This window comes from Oncorhynchus masou, chromosome 29, assembly GCF_036934945.1.
Source record: "Oncorhynchus masou masou isolate Uvic2021 chromosome 29, UVic_Omas_1.1, whole genome shotgun sequence".
Lineage (NCBI taxonomy): Eukaryota > Metazoa > Chordata > Actinopteri > Salmoniformes > Salmonidae > Oncorhynchus > Oncorhynchus masou.
In genome coordinates, this window is record NC_088240.1 from 22235392 (window position 1) to 22259713 (window position 24322).

Consider the following 24322-nt stretch of genomic DNA (forward strand, 5'->3'; position numbering starts at 1 on the left):
ATTCCCAGTACTAGGCACTCGTTTTTTTTGTTTTAAGCCTTTCCCAAACCTTAACCATTCAGAATTAATACCTAAACTTAAGTTTTAGTGTAATTTTTACAGAGTTTGACTGGCAGCTAAGATACAGCACCACATAGTGCAATTAAAATGTCAAGCCATGGCGTAATTCTGTGACAGCTAAGATATGGCACCCCATAGAGTAATTAAAACGTCAATCCATGGCGTAATTCTGTGACAGCTATGATATGGCACCACATGGCGTAATTTAAACATTAAGCCGTGGTGTAATTCTGTTGCTGCAGTAAGGCCATGGTTTGGTGTTTTATTTGGAGATTGGGTTGTGTAATATTGTATTGATGAATGCTGACTCTGAAACAGTGATTTGGTCTTTCTCTTCTCCCCCTCTACCTCTCTCTCTCCCTCCACCCTGCAGCTATCCTGGTCTGGGTTCTCGGGGTGTGTGACGTCACAGCAGGCAGCGGTAGGGGCAGTCCTGTCACTGTGGATCAGTGTGTCAGGGGCCTCAGCAAGCAGGACATGCTACATCACGTCACACCACGACAACAACGCCTCACTAACTCATGGTTTCCCAATCTTGCTTATCCTGGGAACCCAAGTGGGAGCATAAAGGGCTAGACTCAAAGGCCCATGCAGCACTACCTGATTCAACTAATCAATTAAGGCTTTAAGAGTAATCACGTGCTAGTTATAGCTAGAACAAGGAAACCCTACTCTAATTTTTTACTTGAGTTTATCGGAAACATTATGACTTAAGAATATGAAAAGCAATATATTTATTATAATTTGAGTGTATTTATAAATACACAAATATGTTTTAATTTAATTTGTAATCAGTCAAGTCTGAGAATGGAGCTGTGTGTTTTGCTGGGGCCGATGCTTGGAGAGGGAATGCTGCAGGACTGCTAGGGCTAATGTCTGGAGAAAGAATGCTGCAGGACTGCTAGGGCTAATGTCTGGAGAAAGAATGCTGCAGGACTGCTAGGGCTAATGCTTGGAGAAGGAATGCTGCAGGACTGCTAGGGCTAATGTCTGGAGAAAGAATGCTGCAGGACTGCTAGGGCTAATGCTTGGAGAAGGAATGCTGCAGGACTCCTGGGGCTAATGCTTGGAGAAGGAATGCTGCAGGACTCCCGGGGCTAATGCTTGGAGAAAGAATGCTGCAGGACTGCTAGGGCTGATGCTCGGAGAAGGAATGCTGCAGGACTGCTAGGGCTGATGCTCGGAGAAGGAATGCTGCAGGACTGCTAGGGCTAATGCTTGGAGAAGGAATGCTGCAGGACTGCTAGGGCTAATGCTTGAAAGGGAATGCTGCTGGACTCCTGGGGCTAATGCTTGGAGAAGGAATGCTGCAGGACTCCCGGGGCTAATGCTTGGAGAATGAATGCTGCAGGACTGCTAGGGCTAATGCTTGGAGAAGGAATGCTGCAGGACTGCTAGGGCTAATGCTTGGAGAAGGAATGCTGCAGGACTCCTGGGGCTAATGCTTGGAGAAGGAATGCTGCAGGACTCCTGGGGCTAATGCTTGGAGAATGAATGCTGCAGGACTACTAAGGCTAATGCTTGGAGAAGGAATGCTGCAGGACTCCTGGGGCTAATGCTTGGAGAATGAATGCTGCAGGACTCCTGGGGCTAATGCTTGGAGAAGGAATGCTGCAGGAGTCCTGGGGCTAATGCTTGGAGAAGGAATGCTGCAGGACTCCTGGGGCTAATGCTTGGAGAAGGAATGCTGCAGGAGTCCTGGGGCTAATGCTTGGAGAAGGAATGCTGCAGGACTCCTGGGGCTAATGCTTGGAGAATGAATGCTGCAGGGCTACTAAGGCTAATGCTTGGAGAAGGAATGCTGCAGGACTCCTGGGGCTAATGCTTCGAGAGGGAATGCTGCTGCTTTCTACTTCTGATCATCTGTTGGGAAATTGACCTCTTGTGAACTTGAGCGTCTCTTTGCCAATCAATTTAGCTCTGTAGGACCTTGCAGAAAACGAGAGCCCCCGCTCCAGCCAGTCTCCGTTCAGTAGAGCGAGTGAGAGAGTAAGACAGAGAGAGCGCAGACTCCTCCTCATTCTTCGGTGTCAAAGTTGACATCAGCCCCGGAGCCGAGTTGAACGCCAGCCTCTTGTCTGAACCGGAGAGCGAGCTCACATCATTCAGTGGCGCATGCTTTACGGAGTTATGTACCTCGCGCTGTCTTGCCCTCTGAACTGCCTGCCGTCATGGATTGCAAACCGCGCGCGAAACCACTACTACTTTGTATTTTTCTGTTAATCTTGTCGTTTATTTGCCCAGCACTTCTGATCATCCACCCGTCCAATGAAGGTAAGAGTGAGTGAGAGAGGGTCTGACATAAAAAGAGTAAGAGTAAAGATCCATGTTTGAGAGGGGAGATAGGTTATGTGTTCGCTCCCAGAGAGAGAGAGAGAGAGCGTGGTAGGCTGCAGCGGCTCGTGTTGCAGTCTGGACCCCAGACATTTAAGGTTGTTCTAACAGCACTGATGCTGTGGATGGACGGGACAGCCAGGACATGTCATGATAGACCATTCGATAATGTCCAAAAATTGTCATGGCGGAATTTTAGCACATTTTTAAATGATCGTGTAATTATTTTAACATAGTCTGTGTTTTGATCCAAGATGGATGTAATGCAATAGAAGGATTGATGCATGGACTCCGTGTGGCGTTTTAAACTCTCATTAAGAGCTTTGGCCCGCTGGTAAATCGATGGAAACTGGTATTGGATGGGGGATCACGATAATCAGCTTTAGGAATTTTACAGTGGGGTGTCCGTGCATATATTGGTTGGAATTAACGATTGGTATTCCATCATTATTCTCTAAATGGTGATAATAATACATTTTGAAACGTGGATGCGGAAGTGTTCATTAATATGTTTGGTATTATAACTCACAGATCCCCGTGTAGGCTATTGTCCCAAGACAACAACACCGAGTAGAAGCAGGCAGTTCAAGCGCTGTAGTGCACACTAAAGAACCAGAGGCAGGCAGTGAACCTCCGCTCCTCTTAACCCAAGCGGATCACACATTAGCCTAAATAGATGTATATTTAGAAAATGCAGCCTATTCACATGAATTAGTATTCATCCACACGGATAGTTTATTGGATTATATAAATATGCCCCACTTTGTGGAGACGTGCTCGAAGGAACACGCACACTCTCCTGATTGATATCCCATATAGCGCGCTGTACGCAAGGAGTCTTCCACTCGACATTTCCATCGCTTAACTAATCCATTGGCTACTTTTCCTTGAATAGGCCGCTCTCGACGGGTTGTTTATTATCGCGCCGCCGACGCATGCACTCTCGATGGGTTGTTTATTTTCGCGCCGCACACACGCAGGCACACACATGGTCCAGTTATGAAATGATTGGCCTATAGTTTCAAATGGCAAAGCTCCTCAGGTAATTGCACATTGAGAAATTCCTGTAGCCTACTTGGACGGTCAATAGTGAGACAAAGCCAAATACTAATCAAGAGTGAGCTCAGTAAAATGAAGCAATTTATTGTCATGCTATTGTTGACTTGTTTTTACATGGTAATAGGCTTCGCATTAGTTATAGGCATTATAATTCAAATTTGAGAACATGTTATAGAATATATTTTCCCTGATGAATTGTAACATAATTGAACTGTAAACATATAGGCCTATAAACAATTTAAGTGAATAAATAGCCTAAGACCTTGAAGGCACACAACTGAAAACATGCGATCGACTAGACAGCATTTCCCCATAGGCCTATTCTTTGTTGCAACAGGGTGAACATATCGTCTACAGCACAAAGCCTATACTATAGGCGACTACAGTATCACTTTTGTGTTTTTCTTGTAGGAAAGGACAACGCTTCAATATAAAAAAATGGCCTGAGAATATGGTATCAAAATGAACAACGAATAACGCTCAAAGGTCAGACAGATTATGCCTATGGGCCAGCGCGAGAGGTCAAAGTTAAGGCCACATAACACAACTTTGTCTTTGGGCAATACAAATGCCTAGATTTCAATCCACATCATAGCTATTTAAGCTGATCAATGTATTGTAACGGGAAGGATTTAGTATTGCTACAAACCAGTCATTCCTCCATGCATGTAAGCTGCTGGGTAGAGGCGCTTATCGTATCGCCTTGTCTCATCTTTAGACCTATATTGTAGTCTATCTCATAGGCTATATAAACGGTTAATAAACCAAGCTTGGAAATTATGAAGTTACTTTTGTTTTTCGATTTGATGTAGGCCTAATTAAGTTTATGGGTCTCTGGGCAGCATGTTGGGATTGGCCGGACACAATTTATGTGTTTTGTTTTTTAGAAACGTCTGACATTTTGAGGGGATTATTTCAGCTTTGATATTTTCGATTCTACAGCACATGCTTTTTGGCTGCTTTTACTGTTTGACACTTTTATTCACCTCACTACTTCCAGTAGCCCACACAGCTCGATCTCGGCATCTCGGCAGGCCAGACGTCGACATACACAGTATAGTGAAGTCAAATATAGACCTAGTCGTTCTATTTTTGTTAGCCAAATTATTGTTTAGGGCTATGTAGGCTATGCACTTATTTATCGGTCATGAAGTTATTATTATCTCCTGTGGTGGTAGAATAATCTAATAACAATGGGCTATATATCCGTTGTTAATTGCCCATTATTTTCGTAGCCTGTAGCTTATTGTTTATAAAAGTCTGCTTTCGTGCAATGTATGGCCACCCGAAACACCCGGTCTGTCTACCAGAGAGTGTCAGTATCGAGCCGTTCTCACCGTGAAGCCTCACACGCTCGAGCCTATCTGTAATAATAGAAGTATCAAAAATACTTCTATCAGAAACAGAAAATGCACACTCTGCGGAGGAAGAGGGAAGAGAGGAATCGTCTCCCTGTTTGATGCTGTTTTTGTGCTCGAGGCACCGTGTCATCGGGGCCCGGTTAAGTCAGAACCCCCTCCCTTCCTTTACAGGCTACACTGCATAAGTCCCTTTCACAAAGAAAACTTTTAGCACAAAGCCACATTTTCTCCGTTAATTTTAAAATTCAAAGAACATGGACCATGGATATCTGGTCTATTTCCTTTTATGAGCGCAGAACAAAAAATGGGGCCTTGGCTATATAAAAGTATCTTATTTGATATGCCTATATAGCTTTTCCCGCAAAATTTAGGTTAAGCTTATAGGCTATGCATCTACAATTGACCCGACGTCGTCCGGGTTAGGGTTTGACCGGTATAGGCCGTCATTGTAAATAAGAATTTGTTCTTAACTGACTTACCTAGTTAAATAAAATAACGTCCTATTGGAAATATTCACTGCATTTTGTTGCCAAATATCATATCTATCATTTCAGAGCATACAAAGTCGTAAATTGACATTAGTAATACAGTCCAACCACTGTTCAATCCGTAACGCCCTATTTTGGGGCTTAGCGGAACCACGACTCGCATGGCTCATTGGGCTGCATTATATAAAACCCATACCCTAAAATAATAGACTGTGCTATAGGATAGCTTTAGGACAACCTGACCGTGCGTGTGTGTGTGTGTGTGTGTTTTGTGAATGTTCAGAATAATCCGTGAAGCAGGTGATATAGTCCTGTTGTAAGGCGGGGGAAAATATGGACGTTTTAGAAATGTACAACTTAACTATTACATGACGACTAGGATTATGTCACCTTTTATGCTTCCTCTCAAAATGTAGAGGTTCATTAGGTTAATTATATCAACGATAATTACACAATAATATCAGGCTATTCATCATTATCATTAATTATAGGCTTAATGATCATGATGATGACAATACTCTTAATAATTAGCCAACATATATATATATATATATTTGCAAACTTCTAGCTACTCTTGTGTTTATTTGATGAAGGAATAAATCTTTCAACAACTTCGGCAAGGTACAGTTTCAACATCACGCACAGGCTTCGCCTTACGCATGATCAGCATTTTAATGTTAAAATAGATTTTAGGGATCTGATGTTTCCCCACTAGGCCTTCAACTTTATAAATGTTAATTTATTTATTTACTTATGCCTATATTGTTTTTATTGTTTTTGTTTGAATTATCTTATGCCTATTGCAACACTAGACACGTTTAGAAAAGTTGTTCTCAGTACTTCGATGCTATATTTTCCCCCACATCATTATACCGCCCATTATTATTGTTTTATCTGAGACTGTTTCATCAGGTCCTCGTGAGATCTTCAAAACCCATTGCACTTAAAACAAATTTGAACTGACGTAAGAAAAATATATTGCTTTTGCAGATAAATATATTGTTAAAGTTTTAGCAGGATATTGTACTATTTTAAAAGCCATATGCATGCTTGATTGGTAGTGTGCTTAGGGCAGAGGCCTACTGCGAGGTCAGACAATTCGGTCATGGACCAAAACATGGTGACGCAATTTTTTCCACCTTCCACATAAGGTAATGGTAGTTTTTCTTTAAAAAAACAAAAATAAAATCAACCAAAATAAAGAACAACGAATTGTGAAATACCCCTTAACTTGGGCCTGCCTATATAGACCCATTATTCAAATTTAATTATTGGCAGGTCAGAGAAAAAAATGCTGTGAAAATGATGCAAACTATGTACTGAATTGTATCACCATGTCCATATATTCATGTTTTCAATAGGCTATGACTTTGATCAAATGTGTATAGAACCACCTGCTATTGGTTAAGGCTAGTAGCAGGACAATGGATAAACTCCCTACCGTAATACAGTATGTCCCTGTAATCCACAACACAGAGTTATAGCAGTGACTTATTTAATATCTCCTCTCCTATCTGGGCAGGCTACCTGCTATACACACTCATATTTACAGAAGCAAATAAATGTTTCTGCCATTTAGCAGTGCTTGTCTAAAGCCATAGTCATGGGGGAACTTTGATGACCTACGACACTGTGTCTCGTATTGCAATTCGTCTACCCCAGGAGTAGAAAGTAATACGGCCACTTTTAGGATTGTTCATTTTTGGGGAATAATTTGGCCAGAATGTATGTGATATTGTAGGCAGGCGTATTGGCTTGATTTGAAGAGGGATTCTTGCACCAACGGATCAGTGCATTTTCTCAGTGTAAGTTATGTTTGAGCAGTGAGTGTGCAGCATAAAATGAGAGAAAGTCTTGGTAGGCCTAAGTGTAGCCTATGTTTGCGGGAGCGCGTGCTTGTGTGACTAGGCGGCAGTGGTGAGTCTGGCTGCGTGACGCGCGGTAGTTTCTCTCCCTGCCATGGTGCCGGGAGGTGGTGGTATTTTTAGCCGGTGGCAGGGAGGCCTTGCCCGGAGAAGCCGGGGCAGTAGCCCCTCTGGGAGGAACAGAGGTTTGTGAGCGATGGTATCTTTCAGGGGGTCTGGAAATGTGCTTACACATGCTCCCGCTTTAAAAAATAGTTCTCTCTCTCTCTCTCTCTCTCTCTCTCTCTCTCTCTCTCTCTCTCTCTCTCTCTCTCTCTCTCTCTCTCTCTCTCTCTCTCTCTCTGTGTGTGTGGTATACCTATCTGCTGGATGGGAGGCCTTTAGGTTAGTGGTGCGCGGATCAGCTGTTTGTTCACCCGCATCCGCCCGCAATTGCTAATAAACCATCCGCATCCGCCCGCAATTGCTAATAAACCATCCGCATCCGCCCGACTATATGTGATAAAGTAAAAATCTGAGGTCCGCAGCCAACCCTTACCCGAAAATATAGAAAACACGCTATATGCTATATAGGCTACAGTCAATGACGGCATAACAATTATTTTTTGACAGAGGTGCAGGATATGTTGATATGTTGATATGTTTCTGCTTATAATTTCCGACATTTTGGTAGGCTATTTGCTCAACAGAATAATGGAATAGGTCGATAGAATTAATTCTAGTTTAATTCTAGTTGACATCGCTAAAGTTTTTTTCTGAGGGAAAAATACAATAACGCAAAAAAAGGAAAGATTTTAATGTGCAAAATGTCCAAATGACATCAGTTTGACCTGTTGTAAGCGACCCAACGTGTTTCTGATAAGATTTCATTTCGGCTTCGATGCACATTTTAATTTGTTGAAATACTATAAGCTTTCATGATGCTTTTATGATTAAGACCGCACCTCTACAGATGTTATCTAACTGAGCATTTAATTATCTCAAGATGCAGAAAGAAATACTATTTCTCCACCCCTGTTCCATTGTTGCCTTATTTTGGTGTATAATTTTACTGCAACAAATGCTTAATACTACAGGAGTTATTATTAAGGCTATGTGAGAGGTTATAGACCTATCGTCAGTGTCCAGATTTCAGTTTCCATTTAACCTATCTAAACAGCAGGCTACAGTTCCTTTTTTTACATACCATAGTCCTATTTGAAGTCCCTTCTTGTGACTGTCGATTTTGCATAGCGCCTCACAAACATCACACATAAAGCCGGCACTGATATTATCATATTTTACCACTTCACCAAATCTTTTGCAAACATTACTTTTCTGGCCCTCCCTTCTCTTTATTTTCAACTCTCCTTTTGCAGCTTTTGTCTTATTTAATGAAATGTACGTACATTTTGTTCTGCTAGCTCCCAACAGCATTATTTGGCGATTGGCTGTGTAGGCTATTTGGCGAGCTACAGTTAAGCCCCAAAGTTTAGGCTTATGCGCTAATACCAGATAGCCTAAAAACAAAACCTAAATGAAGCCTAAATTGCACGATAATTATACATGCATTACTTTTTTAAAGGTATTGTTGCTCTTTACGCCCTTCAGCCACACAATATTTTATGACCCTAACCTGTCTGCCCCGATATTTAATGACCCTGCGGATATAACCGCGGGGACTGTGGGTTATGAGTCAACTTGTAGGTATAGCAGTGTAAAGTGGTGGAAGTGATGTATAGGCGGTGTTTATAGGTTATCCAATATCTCACAATGTATGGGTTTATTAGAGACACAGAATGTGTGTACGTGCGTGTATGCAGCCACGTCACACGTGATACAAGTCAGTATTCGGCTTCCATCCCATACCTGAGGAAGTCAAGACAGGACAGCGCTCACTGTTGCCTCTGGTGCCAAATGTTGCATGCATTAAGATCTTGGAGTTAATCTCTAAATTTAACCTTAAACACTTCAACATTTGACGTTTGGAACAACATCGAAATTTGACGTTTGAAAGTCTAATTCTGACGTGAGACTGTGAGCTAGTTGCATGCATGAGCTGTGCGAGGGGAACCAGCAGCAGCATCAGACACAGCGACACTCGGTGTGAATAATTCATGATGGGAGGAGAACATTTCACCCTGAACACACAGTCACAACCTGCAGATGTGCCTGGCTGCAAACAGACTACTGCAGACCCTTACACACATACATAACCAGCAGTCATAACAGGCGTGTTCCCTACATTCTGTGGCAGTCTGGGCAGACTGATTTCTATATCATATTGATGTGTTCCTGCAGACACTGCTCACTGTGCATCCTGTCTGCCTACAACCCTGTGTAGACTTTGCTGCAGAGCTAAAATCTTCAATAAAAGCTAATTCTCTACATCAGATGGAACTATTAGGCCGGTGGTGTTACTCTGCCTCTGTCTTTCCCATATTGACTCAACTGACTGTTCCCATGTTGTTTGCTCCCAGACCAGAGACCAGCAGTAGTCTACTCAGAAGACTGCTATTAATACTGTTCTTTACTGTTAGTTACCATAAAAAGTCTGTGCTTTCTGAAACACACTACGGCCGACTGACTGGATAGTCACACTGACGAGAGAGTGTCTGTGTGAGTGTTCTGTGTGAGTGTTCTGTGTGAGTGTTCTGTGTGAGTGTCTGTGTGAGTGTTCTGTGTGAGTGTTCTGTGTGAGTGTTCTGTGTGAGTGTCTGGGCATGTATTTGTGTGTGTTTGTGTGCATGTGGATCTTTGTGTGAGTGTGTGGGACTTTGGTGGTGATTTCCGGCCCATGCAGCTGGAGAGGCAGCTTCAGATAGAGCCATCTAATTTTCTGCTCTCAAATCCCCTCGCTTGGCTCGATTTGAGATGGGGCCTGGCTCGTTGAGAAATGTAAATTGGAACCAATGGAGCTGGATGCTGCACTGCTATAATCTGACAGCAGCAGATAGCTTTATTAGCTTTAATAGGAGTGTGTGTGTGCGTGCGGACCCTGTTTGGCTAGATTTTAGGTGAGCCTCAATTTTGTTGGCTTCAGTCTGGAATGTGCGAAAATCTTTATTTTCCTCTCCCCTCCTATACTCTCTCTTCTCCACTCCGTACTGTCCTCAATCCTGTGCAAACTGGAAAGGGAGGTAGCAAATCAATATAGAGTTAATACCTAACCTTAAGATACCTAACCAATTGGGAGCATGTTCAGAACTCCTCATAGAGCAGGGAGCATAATCTAGCTTCATCTGATTTTCTTCTCGAGTGGATGGTCGGGGGCTGGAACATAATTCTAATTCATTTGTAGACCTCAAGATGCCCAAACAGATATAATGTTTGACTAAAACATAATCATTTCAAACCTTGCTTATATTTGTATACAATCAGATGTGTCTCTCTGTTATGCGCAGGAATACCTGGGAACAGATTTCCAAAATTAGTATAATTCTGAGCAGATTTCCTGGTGTTTTTATGTCCAACGATGTTTGTAAAACATTTTCTGGGGGGCCAAATAAAACCACCTGCGGGCAGCCAGTTGAGGAACCCTGCTATAGAGACTGACACAGATCTTCACTCTCCTCTCAAACACTTGTTAGTCAGGATATCTGATCCCAGTCTCCCTTGAAAACACAGATCTTGAAGGAAGATTGAATCAAGATTAAATGATCTTTTTCCCTGCTTTGTTGTTGCACCAGCGGCACTGCAGCCCACCAGAGGCCCTGTGTCACAGCTCTTATCATACTGTTCTGTCTTAGTAATTATAGAACTAGTTGTTGGATTCTGGATGCTGATTGGAAGAGCAGCATTCCAAGTCGTACTGTATTCGCAGACATAGGTCCACCTATACTATATATACAAAAGTTTTGGACACCCCTTCTATTTCAGCCACACCTGTTACTGACAGGTGTACAAAGTTGAGCATACAGCCATGCAATCTCCATAGACAAACATTGGCATTAGAATGTTCCTTACTGAAGAGCTCAGTGACTTTCAACATGGCACCGTCATAGGATGCCACTTTTCCAATAAGTCAGTTTGTCATATTTCTGCCCTGCTTGAGCTGCCCTCGTCAACCCTAAGTGCTGTTATTGTGAAGTGGAAATGTTTAGGAGCAACAACGGCTGAAATGCGAAGTGGTAGGTCGCACAATCTCACAGAACGGGACTGACGAGTGCTGAAGTGCATAAAAATCATATGTCCTCGGTTGCAACAATCACTACTGAGTTCCAAACTGCCTCTGGAAGCAACGTTAGCATAAAAACGGTTTGTCGGGAGCTTCATGAAATGGGCTTCCATGGCCAGGCAGTCTCACACAAGCCTAAGATCACAATGCAAAATGCCAACTGTCGGCTAGAGTGGTGTAAAGCTCTCCAGCATTAAACTCTGGAGCAGGTGAAATGCGTTCTCTTGAGTGATCAATTACACTACACAATCTGGCAGTCCGACGGACGAATCTGTGTTTGACGGATGCCAGGAGAACACTACCTGCCCCAATGCATAGTGCCAACTGTAAAGTTGAGCTCCTGAGTGGGTCCTGAATTAAAAAAAGATACATAAAGATAACACACACAAAAATAAAGTTTGGTGGAGGAGGAATAATTCTCGGTCTGTTTTTCATGGTTCGGGGTAGGCCCCTTAGTTCCAGTGAAGTGAAATCGTAATGCTACAGCATACAATGACTTTCTAGACAATTCTGTGCTTCCATCTTTGTGGCAACAGTTTGGGGGAGGCCCTTCCCTGTTTCAGCATGACAATGCCCCCATGCACAAAGTGAGGTCCATACGGAAATGGTTTGTCGAGATCATTGTGGAAGAGCTTGACTGGCCTGTACATAGTCCTGACCTCAACCCAATGGAACACCTTTGGGATGAAGTGGAACGCTGACAGCGACCTCACTAATGCTCTTGTGGCTGAATGGAAGCAAGTCACCGCAACAATGTTCCAACATCTAGTGGACTCTCCTTCCCAGAAGAGTGGAGGCTGTTACAGCAGCTAAGTGGGGACCAACTCCATAGTAATGCCCATGATTTTTGAATGAGATGTTTGTCAAGCAGGTGTAGTGTAATGTAGTGTATGTCTGATAACACTCACACCATTCAGATCACACAATCTAACCATAGCTCTCGATGACCGTTAGACAAAAGTTTATATTAATTAACAACTAAAGAATTAATTGAAAGCTAAAATTTGTGAAATAATATAATCATTTCCATATTTACAGTGTAGTAATGAATGTTGTACATATGTCCATTCAGAGCCCATGATTTATCTGAAAACCTAAAGATGCCATTGTAAAGCTTAGGACATGAGAGTTACAGGTTGACAGGGATTGTAGATCCAAAGATTGGTAACAGCATATGTGGTTTCCTGATCCTACAGTACATGTGTATCAGTACTATACAACTCAGAGGAGGGACAGTTCACACAGCTGTAGCAGTGACTCAACAGCCTTCCAGGTCGCCACAGACCAGAACATCTCTTGCTTTGGAGGACAGTGCAGCAGGCTGTCTCTGTTTTGGTTAGCTCTAGGAAGTCCTCAGAGGGAAACAGGCCTGGTGTGTGTGTCTATGTGTTCTAAGGAGTCCTGAGAATTGAGCAGCTGGGTAAATACTATCCTGGTAATGGCTTTTGACTGGAGGTCCCAAGGCCAGGTTTAGAGAGAAAGGAGGATGAGGCTAATTAGTCATCAGAAGGATAGCGATTCAAAATGTCCACAGTGGTGCCAGGACTACCTGCTTTCCCATAGTCACTTCCCGACACCCATCCCTGTTGTTATTCTCCTCCTCTCTACAGTGAACCTGCTGGACTCCAAAGCCAGCCAGGGGGAGCTGGGATGGATCTCCTACCCATCACACGGGGTGAGTAGTAGATACATGTCTCATGGTTTACACACGTCTTTACATTCTATCCTGTCTGTCAGCATTCTGTCCTGTCAGCAGATTTGTAGGTTTTAATGGTGCTAAGGACATTTCGAACAAACAATACAAGCTCATCTTATTTTCTGTAATCCTATGAGCTAAATCTAGTGGGATTAACCTTTCCATAGACTAAGTATGTGATGGGCTCACCATATGTGTGGATGGGGAGACAGATTGTGTTTATTTGTCTTCAAACCTTACTAACCTAGTATTACAACACAGAGATCAAACCTTACTAACCTAGTATTACAACACAGAGATCAAATCTTACTAACCTAGTATTACAACACAGAGATCAAACCTTACTAACCTAGTATTACAACACAGAGATCAAATCTTACTAACCTAGTATTACAACACAGAGATCAAACCTTACTAACCTAGTATTACAACACAGAGATCAAACCTTACTAACCTAGTATTACAACACAGAGATCAAACCTTACTAACCTAGTATTACAACACAGAGATCAAACCTTACTAACCTAGCATTACAACACAGAGATCAAACCTTACTAACCTAGTATTACAACACAGAGATCAAATCTTACTAACCTAGTATTACAACACAGAGATCAAACCTTACTAACCTAGCATTACAACACAGAGATCAACCCTTACTAACCTAGTATTACAACACAGAGATCAAACATTAATAACTCAGTAGTACAACAACACAATCAGAACACAAAACTGCTTGACTTCCTTCCCTTCCCTATTCTACCTACTTCCTCCTGTGTCTCTACCAATGCCACGGTCTAAGTCTGCGTATGTGTGTGTGTGTGTGGTTCTGTGTGTTGGTCTACTGTGTTTATTTGTCTACCCGTTACCGTACTGGCCTCGTGGGCTGCAGCAGCCAATTTCTCCTCTGAACTTTATTAAGTGTTGGCTGGCTGGAGCTGAAGGTAATCCTCTCATTTGTTCTATAGAGCTGCCAGCCCTGGTTTCCACTAGCTATATATTAACTACCAGAACTATAAAACCTAGAGGTTATTTTGTAAGGTTGAACCAAACACACTTACAGAACACTGACTTTTAATGTTTCCTGCTTATTTTGGACTGGGTTTGAGGCCAGGTTTGGGTAATTGACATAACCTTTGAGAGTGGGAATTCCTCTATGTAAAGTTGAAAGATTCAGAACAGATTGAAAATACAGTGAGTGGGTTGAACTAAGGTACGGTACGTAGATACACTACTGAATAACCCTGCAGAAACCACTGCCTGCTGTGGTCTTGAACGGTGAGAGAGAGGGGGATGAAGAGAAAGAGAGGGGGAAGGAGAGTGTGCTGGATGAAGAGGAAGGTGGAGAGAGAGCGCTGTGAATCAAGAGAGAGGGGAAGAGAGAGAGTGCTGATGATCAAGTCCTCAAGGTGAATCATGGGTAATTACTCATGTCGTTGGCTGACGGCGGCTGATAAGCATTCTGTCCTGAGAGCCAGTCCCTCTGAAATGATTTCTCAAAATGTGGTGGCATGGGGCCACACACACACACACACACACACAATACATATTGACGGTGACAGATGGGCCCCTGGTCTGTAAGCAAAGTGCTACCCGGTGTTACGGCACAAAATGCTCCAGTGTTACAGCACAAACAGCACCCCAACCCCACTGTGCACCCTAGCCTCATTCTAATTCAGCCATAGCCCTGAGGTGTGTGTCATGATCACTCTGGTGTCGATTAGGAGTTCTTGATGACTCATTGTTGATTAAGATGTGGACAACCTCATCATTTTTATTTTTTTATTTTTTTTAACCAGGAAAGTCATTTAAGAACAAATTCTTATTTTCAATGACGGCCTAGGAACAGTGGGTTAACTGCCTGTTCAGGGGCAGAACGACAGATTTGTACCTTGTCAGCTCGGGGGTTTGAACTTGCAGCCTTCCGGTTACTAGTCCAACGCTCTAACCACTAGGCTAGTGGTGCCCTGATGGTGCCCTCAGCAGGCCTATGTTTCACATCTTTGGAAGGAGAAATCCCTAACAGTTTATAACCACCAATTTAGAGATATATTCCACATTGTCTGAGGAACCAGAGGAGGAACTCATCTCCCACTGAATATCATGTCTGGACTAATGAGAAACTATATATGGTGCTGGGAGCCTAAGGTCTGGGCCTGCAAAGACATGTACACACTATGCTCTCTTGGCATCGCTTCATCCAATCCCAGAGAGACACACTACATTACTGCTCTCCAGTCCAGAGCCTAATGGCACAGCTCTTTTGGCCAGAGTCCACTACTCCTCAGTCTCCATGTATTGTAATACCCAAACTCATTTAGTCACCATAGCACCATATTCCCCCAAATACAAACTGACTGACTGACTGACTGACTGAGTGAGAGGCCCCAGCTGCACTGGGAGAGAGGAGAAAAGCCTGTCCATAAACGAGAGATTAGCACATGGTGAGGCCTGGAGAGGGCCTGCTATAGAGGGGGACTGTAGGGGGGTGTAAAGGGGGGTGGGTGGTGGTAGGTAGTGTTATGGTTTTTCTCTGGTCCAAACTGTGATGAAAGTCTTCTGAGTTCTGTCATGGTGACCCAAATCAGGAAACTAAAGCTGCTCTGCACTTGGTTCTCTGGTTACTACCACAATGTGGGAATGGAGAGAATTAAGAGTGAAAAATAAATAAAGAAATGACTTGTCTCAATCAAGCAGCTGAACCGGACTCCTTATTGGACATTAGTCAGATCAATGAAGCTTCAGGTTTCACCACTGTCCTTCTCTGTTGGGTCACAGCCATCCATTTCTAAACCCTGAATACATTGATTCAAACTGTAAATAATATCCATTGTTTCAATTTTATGTTCAGAAAATACCTTAGATGGTTGAAAACAAGGAAACAACTAAATTAAATGTGTCATTGGACTGAAGCTGTGTCCCTCAGGCCTCTGAAGTGGCCTGGGAAGCCCGCTTCTTGGTCAGAGTGTCTGATCATTAGGTGGACCCCTGTGACCTGGGGACAGGGGTCAGAGTTCAGGGGTAGGGTCTGAATGTTGTTTTATATCAATTAGTGTGAGAGAGTTGTCCTGACATATAGAAAAGTGGTGTTGCTAGTTTTAGACCCCTACTACTGCCTAACACTGGCCTGATAGAGTACATTCTGTCTGTCACTCTGTCACTTTCTCTCTCTGTGTGTGCTTCTCTCTGGAGCACACATACTCTTTCTCTCTGACCTTTTGTCTCTCTTTCCCTCCTCCCACTCTCTCCCTTTAATAATGGAAACCTAGTAACTGTAATTCTGACCTCACAGGCATTTCAATTAAGAGGACGAGTATGGAAACTGAGAAACTTGTGTGTGAGAGTGGATACACTTGTACGTGTGTGTGTGTGTTGTGAGTGTGTGTCTGTGAAGGCTAAATCACAGGGGTCATGTATATGATACCACCACAGGGCTGTAGAAATGTCAGTCTTTTCTAACTAATGTAATTCCACTGTAACGTGATCAGGAGAAGGATTATAAGGTTATTACATATCTCCCTCTCTGAAACACCAGCTCTCCTCTCTCACTACCCCGCTGCCAGAGACTCAGCTAGCTGGCAGCTTGTGTGTGTGTGTGAGCATGCTTGTTGGCCTGCCTTCATAGCCAGTGCACACTGGGGAGTCGTGTTAGGGCTTTGCCAACTGCTGGTTCAACCGTTTCATTTCTCTCTCTCCTCTTTCCCCCTTTCTCTACCCCCCCTCTATCCCCTCTCCCCCTCCTTGTTGGTGTCAGTGCTGTAAAGAGATAGTTATACAAGCCCAATGTCATCATCACAACTAGAGAGGATCGAGAGGCTGTACAGTTGAGAGATGACGTCTCTCATGTCAAAGACATGCAGAAAGAGAGGGAGAAAGTAAAGAGGAGAAAGGAATAGTGGAAAGGAGCGAGGGAAGGGTGAAGTGTGTCATAATGATGTCATGTATGGCAGGGGATGGTCTGCACATCGTAGAATAACTTTCATTTGTTTTGGCAGCAGTGGTTTAAAGCACAGTAACTCTCTGGAATGGGATGGTACAAACGCACGCACGCATGCACGCGCACACACACACACACACACACACACACACACACACACACACACACACACACACACACACACACACACACACACACACACACACACACACACACACACACACACACACACACTGCATATCTCAGTTACTCTGAGCTCACACCTGGGTTTCATTTCGAACCTCTGCTTTCACTGCCCCTCTCTAACCGCGCTGGCAAGCCTGTGTGTGTGGGGGATCCTCTTCCAGTGTTTGTGGATCACAGAGAACTTATACAAAGACAGCATTAGTGGAAAGAGCCAGCACTAACAATTACATTTGATATATTTCAATGTGCATCATATCGCTCTACATGAAGACACATGAACTCGTAATAGTATAAACCCTGTTCCCTAGATCCAACAGTCATCTCCTTTCAAAGTGAGAGAGAGAGAGAGAGGTTTGTTCGTACCCTTGTTCGTACCCTTGCTAAAAGTCTGTGGAAGGACGACAAAGAATCCCCTCTAATGCTGGAAAGAGACTTCCATATGTAGAAGATGTGTGTGAGAAGAATACCTGGCTTCAACTGCTGCAATCAGAGAGAGAGAGGGAGTGCGGAGAAAGGATGATGTTGACAGAGCAAGAGAAATGGGGGACGGTTAAAATAAGAGAAATTATGAATGCTGTTGGTTGCCAAGTAAATCACTATTATTGTAATAGAAAACACACTGTTCATCATTAAAATGAAGTTCCACTTACCCAGAGCAGACCTCTGTGTGAAGGAGAGACTCATTCATTCAGCTACTCATGACTGATGGAGAATAATGTCATTTAAAGCCATGCAATTTAATAAGTGTCACTTTAGCCACAATAATAACCATCGTTCAAGTGTTTCCCTATTCATCACATCTTTGATTCAAAGTTTAACCGCTGGGAGACTAAACTACATGATGTATGATGATCCTGGTGTGTTTAGAATAAAGAATTGGAATGACATTCTATCTCTCTCCTCCTTTCTTTCCTCCCTCTCTCCATCTCTCTCTTCTCAGTGGGAGGAGATCAGCGGAGTTGACGAGCACTACACTCCCATCAGGACCTTCCAGGTGTGTAACGTGATGGAGTACAGTCAGAACAACTGGCTGAGGACCAACTGGATCCCCCGCCAGTCGGCCAAGAAGATCTACGTGGAGCTAAAGTTCACCCTGAGAGACTGTAACTCCATCCCCCTGGTCCTGGGGACCTGCAAGGAGACCTTCAACCTGCTGTACCTGGAGACGGATGAGGACCAGGGGAGCCGCTTCAGAGAACACCAGTTCTCCAAGATCGACACCATCGCTGCAGACGAGAGCTTCACTCAAATGGACCTGGGGGACCGCATTCTGAAGCTCAACACGGAGGTCCGGGAGGTGGGGCCTGTTACCAAGAAGGGCTTCTACCTGGCGTTCCAGGACGTGGGGGCGTGTGTGGCCCTGGTGTCAGTCAGGGTGTACTTTAAGATGTGCCCGTTCATCGTTAGGAACCTGGCCTCATTCCCTGACACGGTGCCCATGGACTCTCATTCATTGGTGGAGGTGAAGGGCTCGTGTGTCAATCACTCAAAGGAGCAGGAGCCACCACGAATGTACTGTAGCACAGAGGGAGAGTGGCTAGTGCCCATAGGGAAGTGTCTGTGTAACGTCGGCTATGAGGAGAGAGGGAGCTCCTGCCAAGGTAAGACAGACATACTACTCCCTGTACTTAGTTTATCTCCCTTTCACCTCCCTACCTCTCCATCGCTGAAATATACATTCCCAGTCGATACTCAACATTGGCTCTGAGTGTACACAGCACCTTGTAACGTTTTGAAAGCACGGTTTCAGCTGTGGTAAAGTTCTGATCTATTACACAGATACACACACCTCATATCTGTCGGCCATCTCTGGCCTTTGCTCTAACCACTAGAAACCCAGTATGTGTGTGTATGAGGGTTGGTTGAGAAGTTCTGTGTGTATGGTAGATGGCCCAGCTTACAGTAGTTATATCTGTGAGCTCCTCCTCTCTCACCTCATCAGGATGGAGGAAGGACCAGTTCTCTGTGTGTATGTCTGCTGTTGGAGGCCATGGAGAGAGGGGGATATCAGAGGAAAGGGTGTGTGCTGCTGAGTGCTGGGACATGATAGGGATCTGGGCTGGTGTTTTGGGTGTTTTGACATGGGCGGAGGGCTGGGAAATAGGCCTGGACAAGATTATGTTATATGATATTGTGTGTGCAAAGATATGGTGATATGATGAGATGGTGTGTGTAAGGGGAACTTTTAGTTCCAATGGGAGCACTGTGCCCAGAGAAATTACTACAGCTCAGAAAGTCAAGAGACCATCTACTCCTCTTCTCTCTTTTCAGATGGGAATGTTTTCTGTGTTGATCGCTGTGTGAAGATATTGATCCACTCTGTGCATTCACTATTCTATGGATGAGTGAGTAGAAGGATGAATGAGTCATGTTGAATTAAAATCAAAGGTAATCTCCCAGGTCAAGTTCTGGTGTCAAGGGTAAGATAAGAGAGAAGACCCTTTCCTTCCTGTCTCGTTCTCTGGAGAGAAACAAGTGAAAGAAAGAGACAAATGGTAGTGTGAGGCAACTTTTCCTCCTCACTCGGTCTCAGGGTCTCTTGGTGTCTCTGTCACGCTTTCTCTCTGTCTCTGTCTCTCTCTCTCTGTCTCTCTGTCTCCCTCTGTCTCTCTCTCCTGTCAGTGTGAGTAGTGTGAATGTTTGGGTGTATTTGACAATCTCTTATTAGTTTCACTGACGGCTAATGGAGTCTAATAAGGGCTTATGTTACGCCGGTTATGACAGCTGCACTGTGACTCACACACACACACACACACACACACACACACACACACACACACACACACACACACACACACACACACACACACACACACACACACACACACACACACACACACACACACAGCCCCCCGTGTAAAGCGACAGCGAGGGGCCCAGTGCGCAGCTCGGCCCCCAGTGTTAACAGACAGATGAGGGTTGAGGGGCGTGTGGTGGGTAGCTGAGTGGCTACGCTAACACTGGGATATGTTTAGGTTTCCAGAACTTCTTCTCCTATCTGTGTGTGTTTTTGTAACTCTGAGTCAGATTTAGAGAAAGGCTTTACTTCACTGAATATTTCATGGAGTGTGTTTTCTTTGAGAAGTGACACAGCATTTTCTATTTGTCTTTGCACGGTGTGTGTGTGTTTGTACTGCGTGCCTGTGTATGTTTTTATTTATATTTCATACTTTTTTTGTTGTTGGTCGGTCTATGTTTGTATAGGCCTCAAAGAGTACTTTATTTGTTTATTAGGATCCCCATTAGCTTTTGCAGAAGCAGCAGCTACTCTTCCTGGGGTCCACAATTAAACACAGAACATGACAAGTAACAAAACACTGATACATTGATAGACAAGGACAGTCACAGAAATGTAAAATACATGATATACAAACAATGTAACATTTCTTTAAACAAAAAAAATACAATACAAAAATAATGTGTGTGTCTGTGTCATAGTCCCTGCCGTTCGATGAGTTGTTTTTAAAGGTGATTTAGCTGTTTGCTTGGGTAATTGGAGATGTCCATGAGATCATTGCTCTGTATAAAACTGTGCATTTCTGTGAATTAGTTTCAGATTTGGGGACTGTGAAGAGACCCCTGGTGGCATGTCTTGTGGGGTATGTATCGGTGTTTGAAGAGACCCCTGGTGGCATGTCTTATGGGGTATGTATAGGTGTCTGAAGAGACCCCTGGTGGCATGTCTTGTGGGGTATATATGGGTGTTCTTTGATTATGCAGACACTGTCATTTTTTTTGTCACAATAATATGTATCATACAAACTTGGAGAAGCAGTTAATCTCTTGTCAATCCTCAACCAGGAAAGACTGGCATGCATGTTGTTGATGTTAGTTCGGCATGTGCAGTTAAAGGCATGCTGCTCTGTTTTGAGACAGCTGCAGCTTTGCACGGTCTTTCTTTGCTGCCCTTGTGTCATACCCTGACCATAGTAAGCTGTTTATTCTCTGTGTTGGTTGGGGAGAGATAGTGACTAGGGTGGGTCATCTAGGTTTTTGTATGTCTATGTTGGCCTGATATGGTTCCTAATCAGAGACAGCTGTTTATCGTTGTCTCTGATTGGGGATCATCTTTAGGTAGCCATTCCCTCATTTGTGTTCGTGGGATCTTGTCTACGGATAGTTGCCTGTGTGCACCAATAGCTTCACGGTTCGTTTATGCGTTCTTGTTTTGTTCGTGAGTTTCTGTTTATTAAAAATATGTGGAACTCTACTCACGCTGCGCATTGGTCTACTCATTACAACGAGTGTGACCCCTTGGCCATATTACCAGACAGTAATCAAGATGGGACAAGACCAGTGCCTGAACAACTAGTACAGTTGATTTTTGTGTCATCGTTGTAGAACAGACATACCCCTCCCCATCTTCACAACAACTTTGTCAATATGACTTGCCCATGACACCTGACCAACCAATGTCATAGCTAGGTTTAGATGTATTTAAGACCAGTTTATTATGAATCATCCATTCTGATACTGACTGTAACTCATTATTTCTAATTTCAGTGAACTCACTGGTTTTGGGTGCTGACATGTAGTCCACATGCATAGTCATTCTAGCTTAATGTAAGACCAGTGACAAATTATTTGTACAAAATTGAGAAGAGTAACACCCAAGGTCTGAGTGACACAGCAATGTACATATCTGATGTTAGGGAAGCTTCCATTGAAGAACACTCTGCGTTCTATTGGATAAATAACTCTCCAACCATGTGTTAGCAGGTGATGTAAAGCCATAGCAAGTGAGTTTCTTCAATAACAATTTATGATCAATAACATCAAAAGCGGCACTAAAATCTAACAATACAGCTACAAATATCATATGATGCATTTATTTTAACCAATCATCAGTCATCTGAGTCAGTGTTGTACAAGTTGAGTTCCCTTCTCTATATGCATGCTGAAAGTAATTAGTTAACTTGTTCTCTGAAAAATAGCATTGTATTTGGTCAAGCACAATCCTATCTATCAGTTTACTAAAAACAGGTAGCAAACTGATTGGGCAGCTGTTAGAGCAAATGGAGCTTTACTATTTTTAGGCAGCGGAATGACTTTAGCTTCCTTCCACGACTGTGGACACGCACCCATTTAGGCTTTGGTTAAAGATATAGCAAGTAGTGGTTGCAATACAGTCTGCTACTATTCTCAATAGTTTCCTATCAAGGTTGTCTTTACCTGGTGGCTCATCATTATTGATGGATAACAATGGTTTTTCCACCTCTCCCACACTAACTTGACCAAATTCAAAACAGCAATTCTTCTCTTTCATTATTAGATCTTTTATACAAAAATATGATGGGTCATTGTTCAATGTTGACATTTCACTTCTGAGTTTTTCCACTTTACTAGTGAAATAGTCATTGAAAGGATTGGCCATATAGAAAGGTTTGATTGTACATGACCCTTCAACTTCAATGAATGATGGAGATTAATTGGGTTTTCTGCCCATGATATCATTTAAATTACCCAAAGGCTTTTTCCATTATGTTTTATGTCATTTGTCTTTGTTTGGTAATATAATTTATTCTTCTTTTTGTTAAGTTTAGTCGCAACATTTCTCAATTTAAAGTATGTCAACCAATCAGCCGAGAACCCTGTCTTGTTAACCACCTCCACTGCATAATTTCTTTGAACCATAACATTTTTCAATTAATTATCAAACCAGGGGGCTCTAATGGTTCTCACAGTTGCCTGCTTGTCAATCATTTGTATGGATAATTGTACAAATACTTCCGGTACTGCATATGGATTCACTTCCTCATGCACATCAGACCAACATACATTTTTTTTACATCTTCAACAAAAAAATCCTGAGAAAACATTTTGTATGATCTTTTATAAATGACTTTCAACCTCTGGCACTTTGGCTTTCCTTGTTATTGCCACAATGTTATGGTGACTCACTATAAGTTCTGCAGCATTAGTGAATATATGATCAATACAACATTTGTGTGTAATATGGGGCTGAAGCTACTGGCCCTGAGGCTTGGTTCTCTCATTCCTCCCAGGCTTCTGGGAGGGAGGGTGGACAATGAGTCTGTCATAGTGGATGTAAGCAATGTTCCCGTACTCTCTAGCAGCTTTCATAGCTGGGTTAAGTTATTTCCGCCTCTGGCGCACAGACTCAGAGAAGTCCTCATTGTGGAATATATTGGTTCCTCTCAAGTTCTTGGCTTTCTCCAGAACAGCCATTCTGTCCTTAAACCTCAGGAACTTGACCACTATAGGCCTGAGTCTGTCTTCTGGGCTGGTTACAGGTTTTTTATTCCTCCTGGACTGTCCCTCTAGTCTGTTTTGCCAGTCATTGTTAATAATGATTCACAGACAGTGCTGTCATCATCTTGAGAGGACTTACAGTTTGTAGTCATATTCAGGACATCCACATCTTCTTGGGAGAACTGTAGACCATTCTTTTATTAGTTGAGTCCATCAGTATTTGGACAAAGCTCCGGAAGCTATTTTCCTGTTGTAACAACTGCTTGTAGAACCCTTTTTGTTTATTTAAAAGTTCCTTCACCTGTAATAGAGAAACACTGTCCTCTCCATGACTCCCACCTTTGGTTTTGGATGCCATGGTAGCAATGTAGGCTAACGCTGGTAGTCCATGCAGTTCCAGACATGGCAACATTTAGCAGGGATTTAGACAGAAACAAGCCTGGGACAATCCGCTGTCCCAGTCCACAAGTGCTAACCACTTTGCTCTTCAAACTTTTAGTTGTCCCTAGACAGATATAGCTGTCCCAGCAACTGATGCTAACCATATCGTGGGATCCAAATTAAAAAGGTAGCTAGTAACCACACTTTTTCAATAGAACACTTTCAAAACAACAAACCCAGCGATACCTCAAATAAATAATAGTTTAGTTTCGACTACAAGGGCTTTAGCATACTGCCGCCTGGTGTGTATTTGTGTGTGTGTGTGCGTGTGTTTGTGTTTGTGTCTGTGTGTGTGTGTGTTTGTGTCTGTGTGTGTGTGTGTGTGTGTGTGTGTGTTTGTGGCTGTCTGTGTGTGTGTGTTTGTGTGTGTTTGTGTCTGTGTGTGTTTGTGTCTGTCTGTGTGTGTGTGTTTGTGTGTTTGTGTCTGTGTGTGTGTGTTTGGGTGTGTGTGTGTGCTTGTGTGTGTTTGTGTCTGTGTGTGTTTATGTTTGTGTCTGTGTGTGTTTGTGTGTTTGTCTGTCTGTGT

General features: G+C 43.1%; 1 protein-coding gene across 2 annotated transcripts in view; it reads left to right on the forward strand.

The window, feature by feature from the left end:
• The first annotated feature begins 2122 nt into the window (after positions 1–2122).
• Positions 2123–24322, forward strand: part of LOC135519197 (ephrin type-A receptor 3-like) — a 169026-nt gene continuing 146826 nt past the window's right edge. For both annotated transcript variants that reach the window (XM_064944289.1, XM_064944290.1), the window contains exons 1-3: positions 2123–2334; positions 12934–12998; positions 18083–18743. In XM_064944289.1, the coding sequence (XP_064800361.1) occupies positions 2232–2334; positions 12934–12998; positions 18083–18743 (829 nt within the window). In that variant the 5' untranslated portion in view covers positions 2123–2231. The remainder of the gene's footprint in view (positions 2335–12933; positions 12999–18082; positions 18744–24322) is intronic.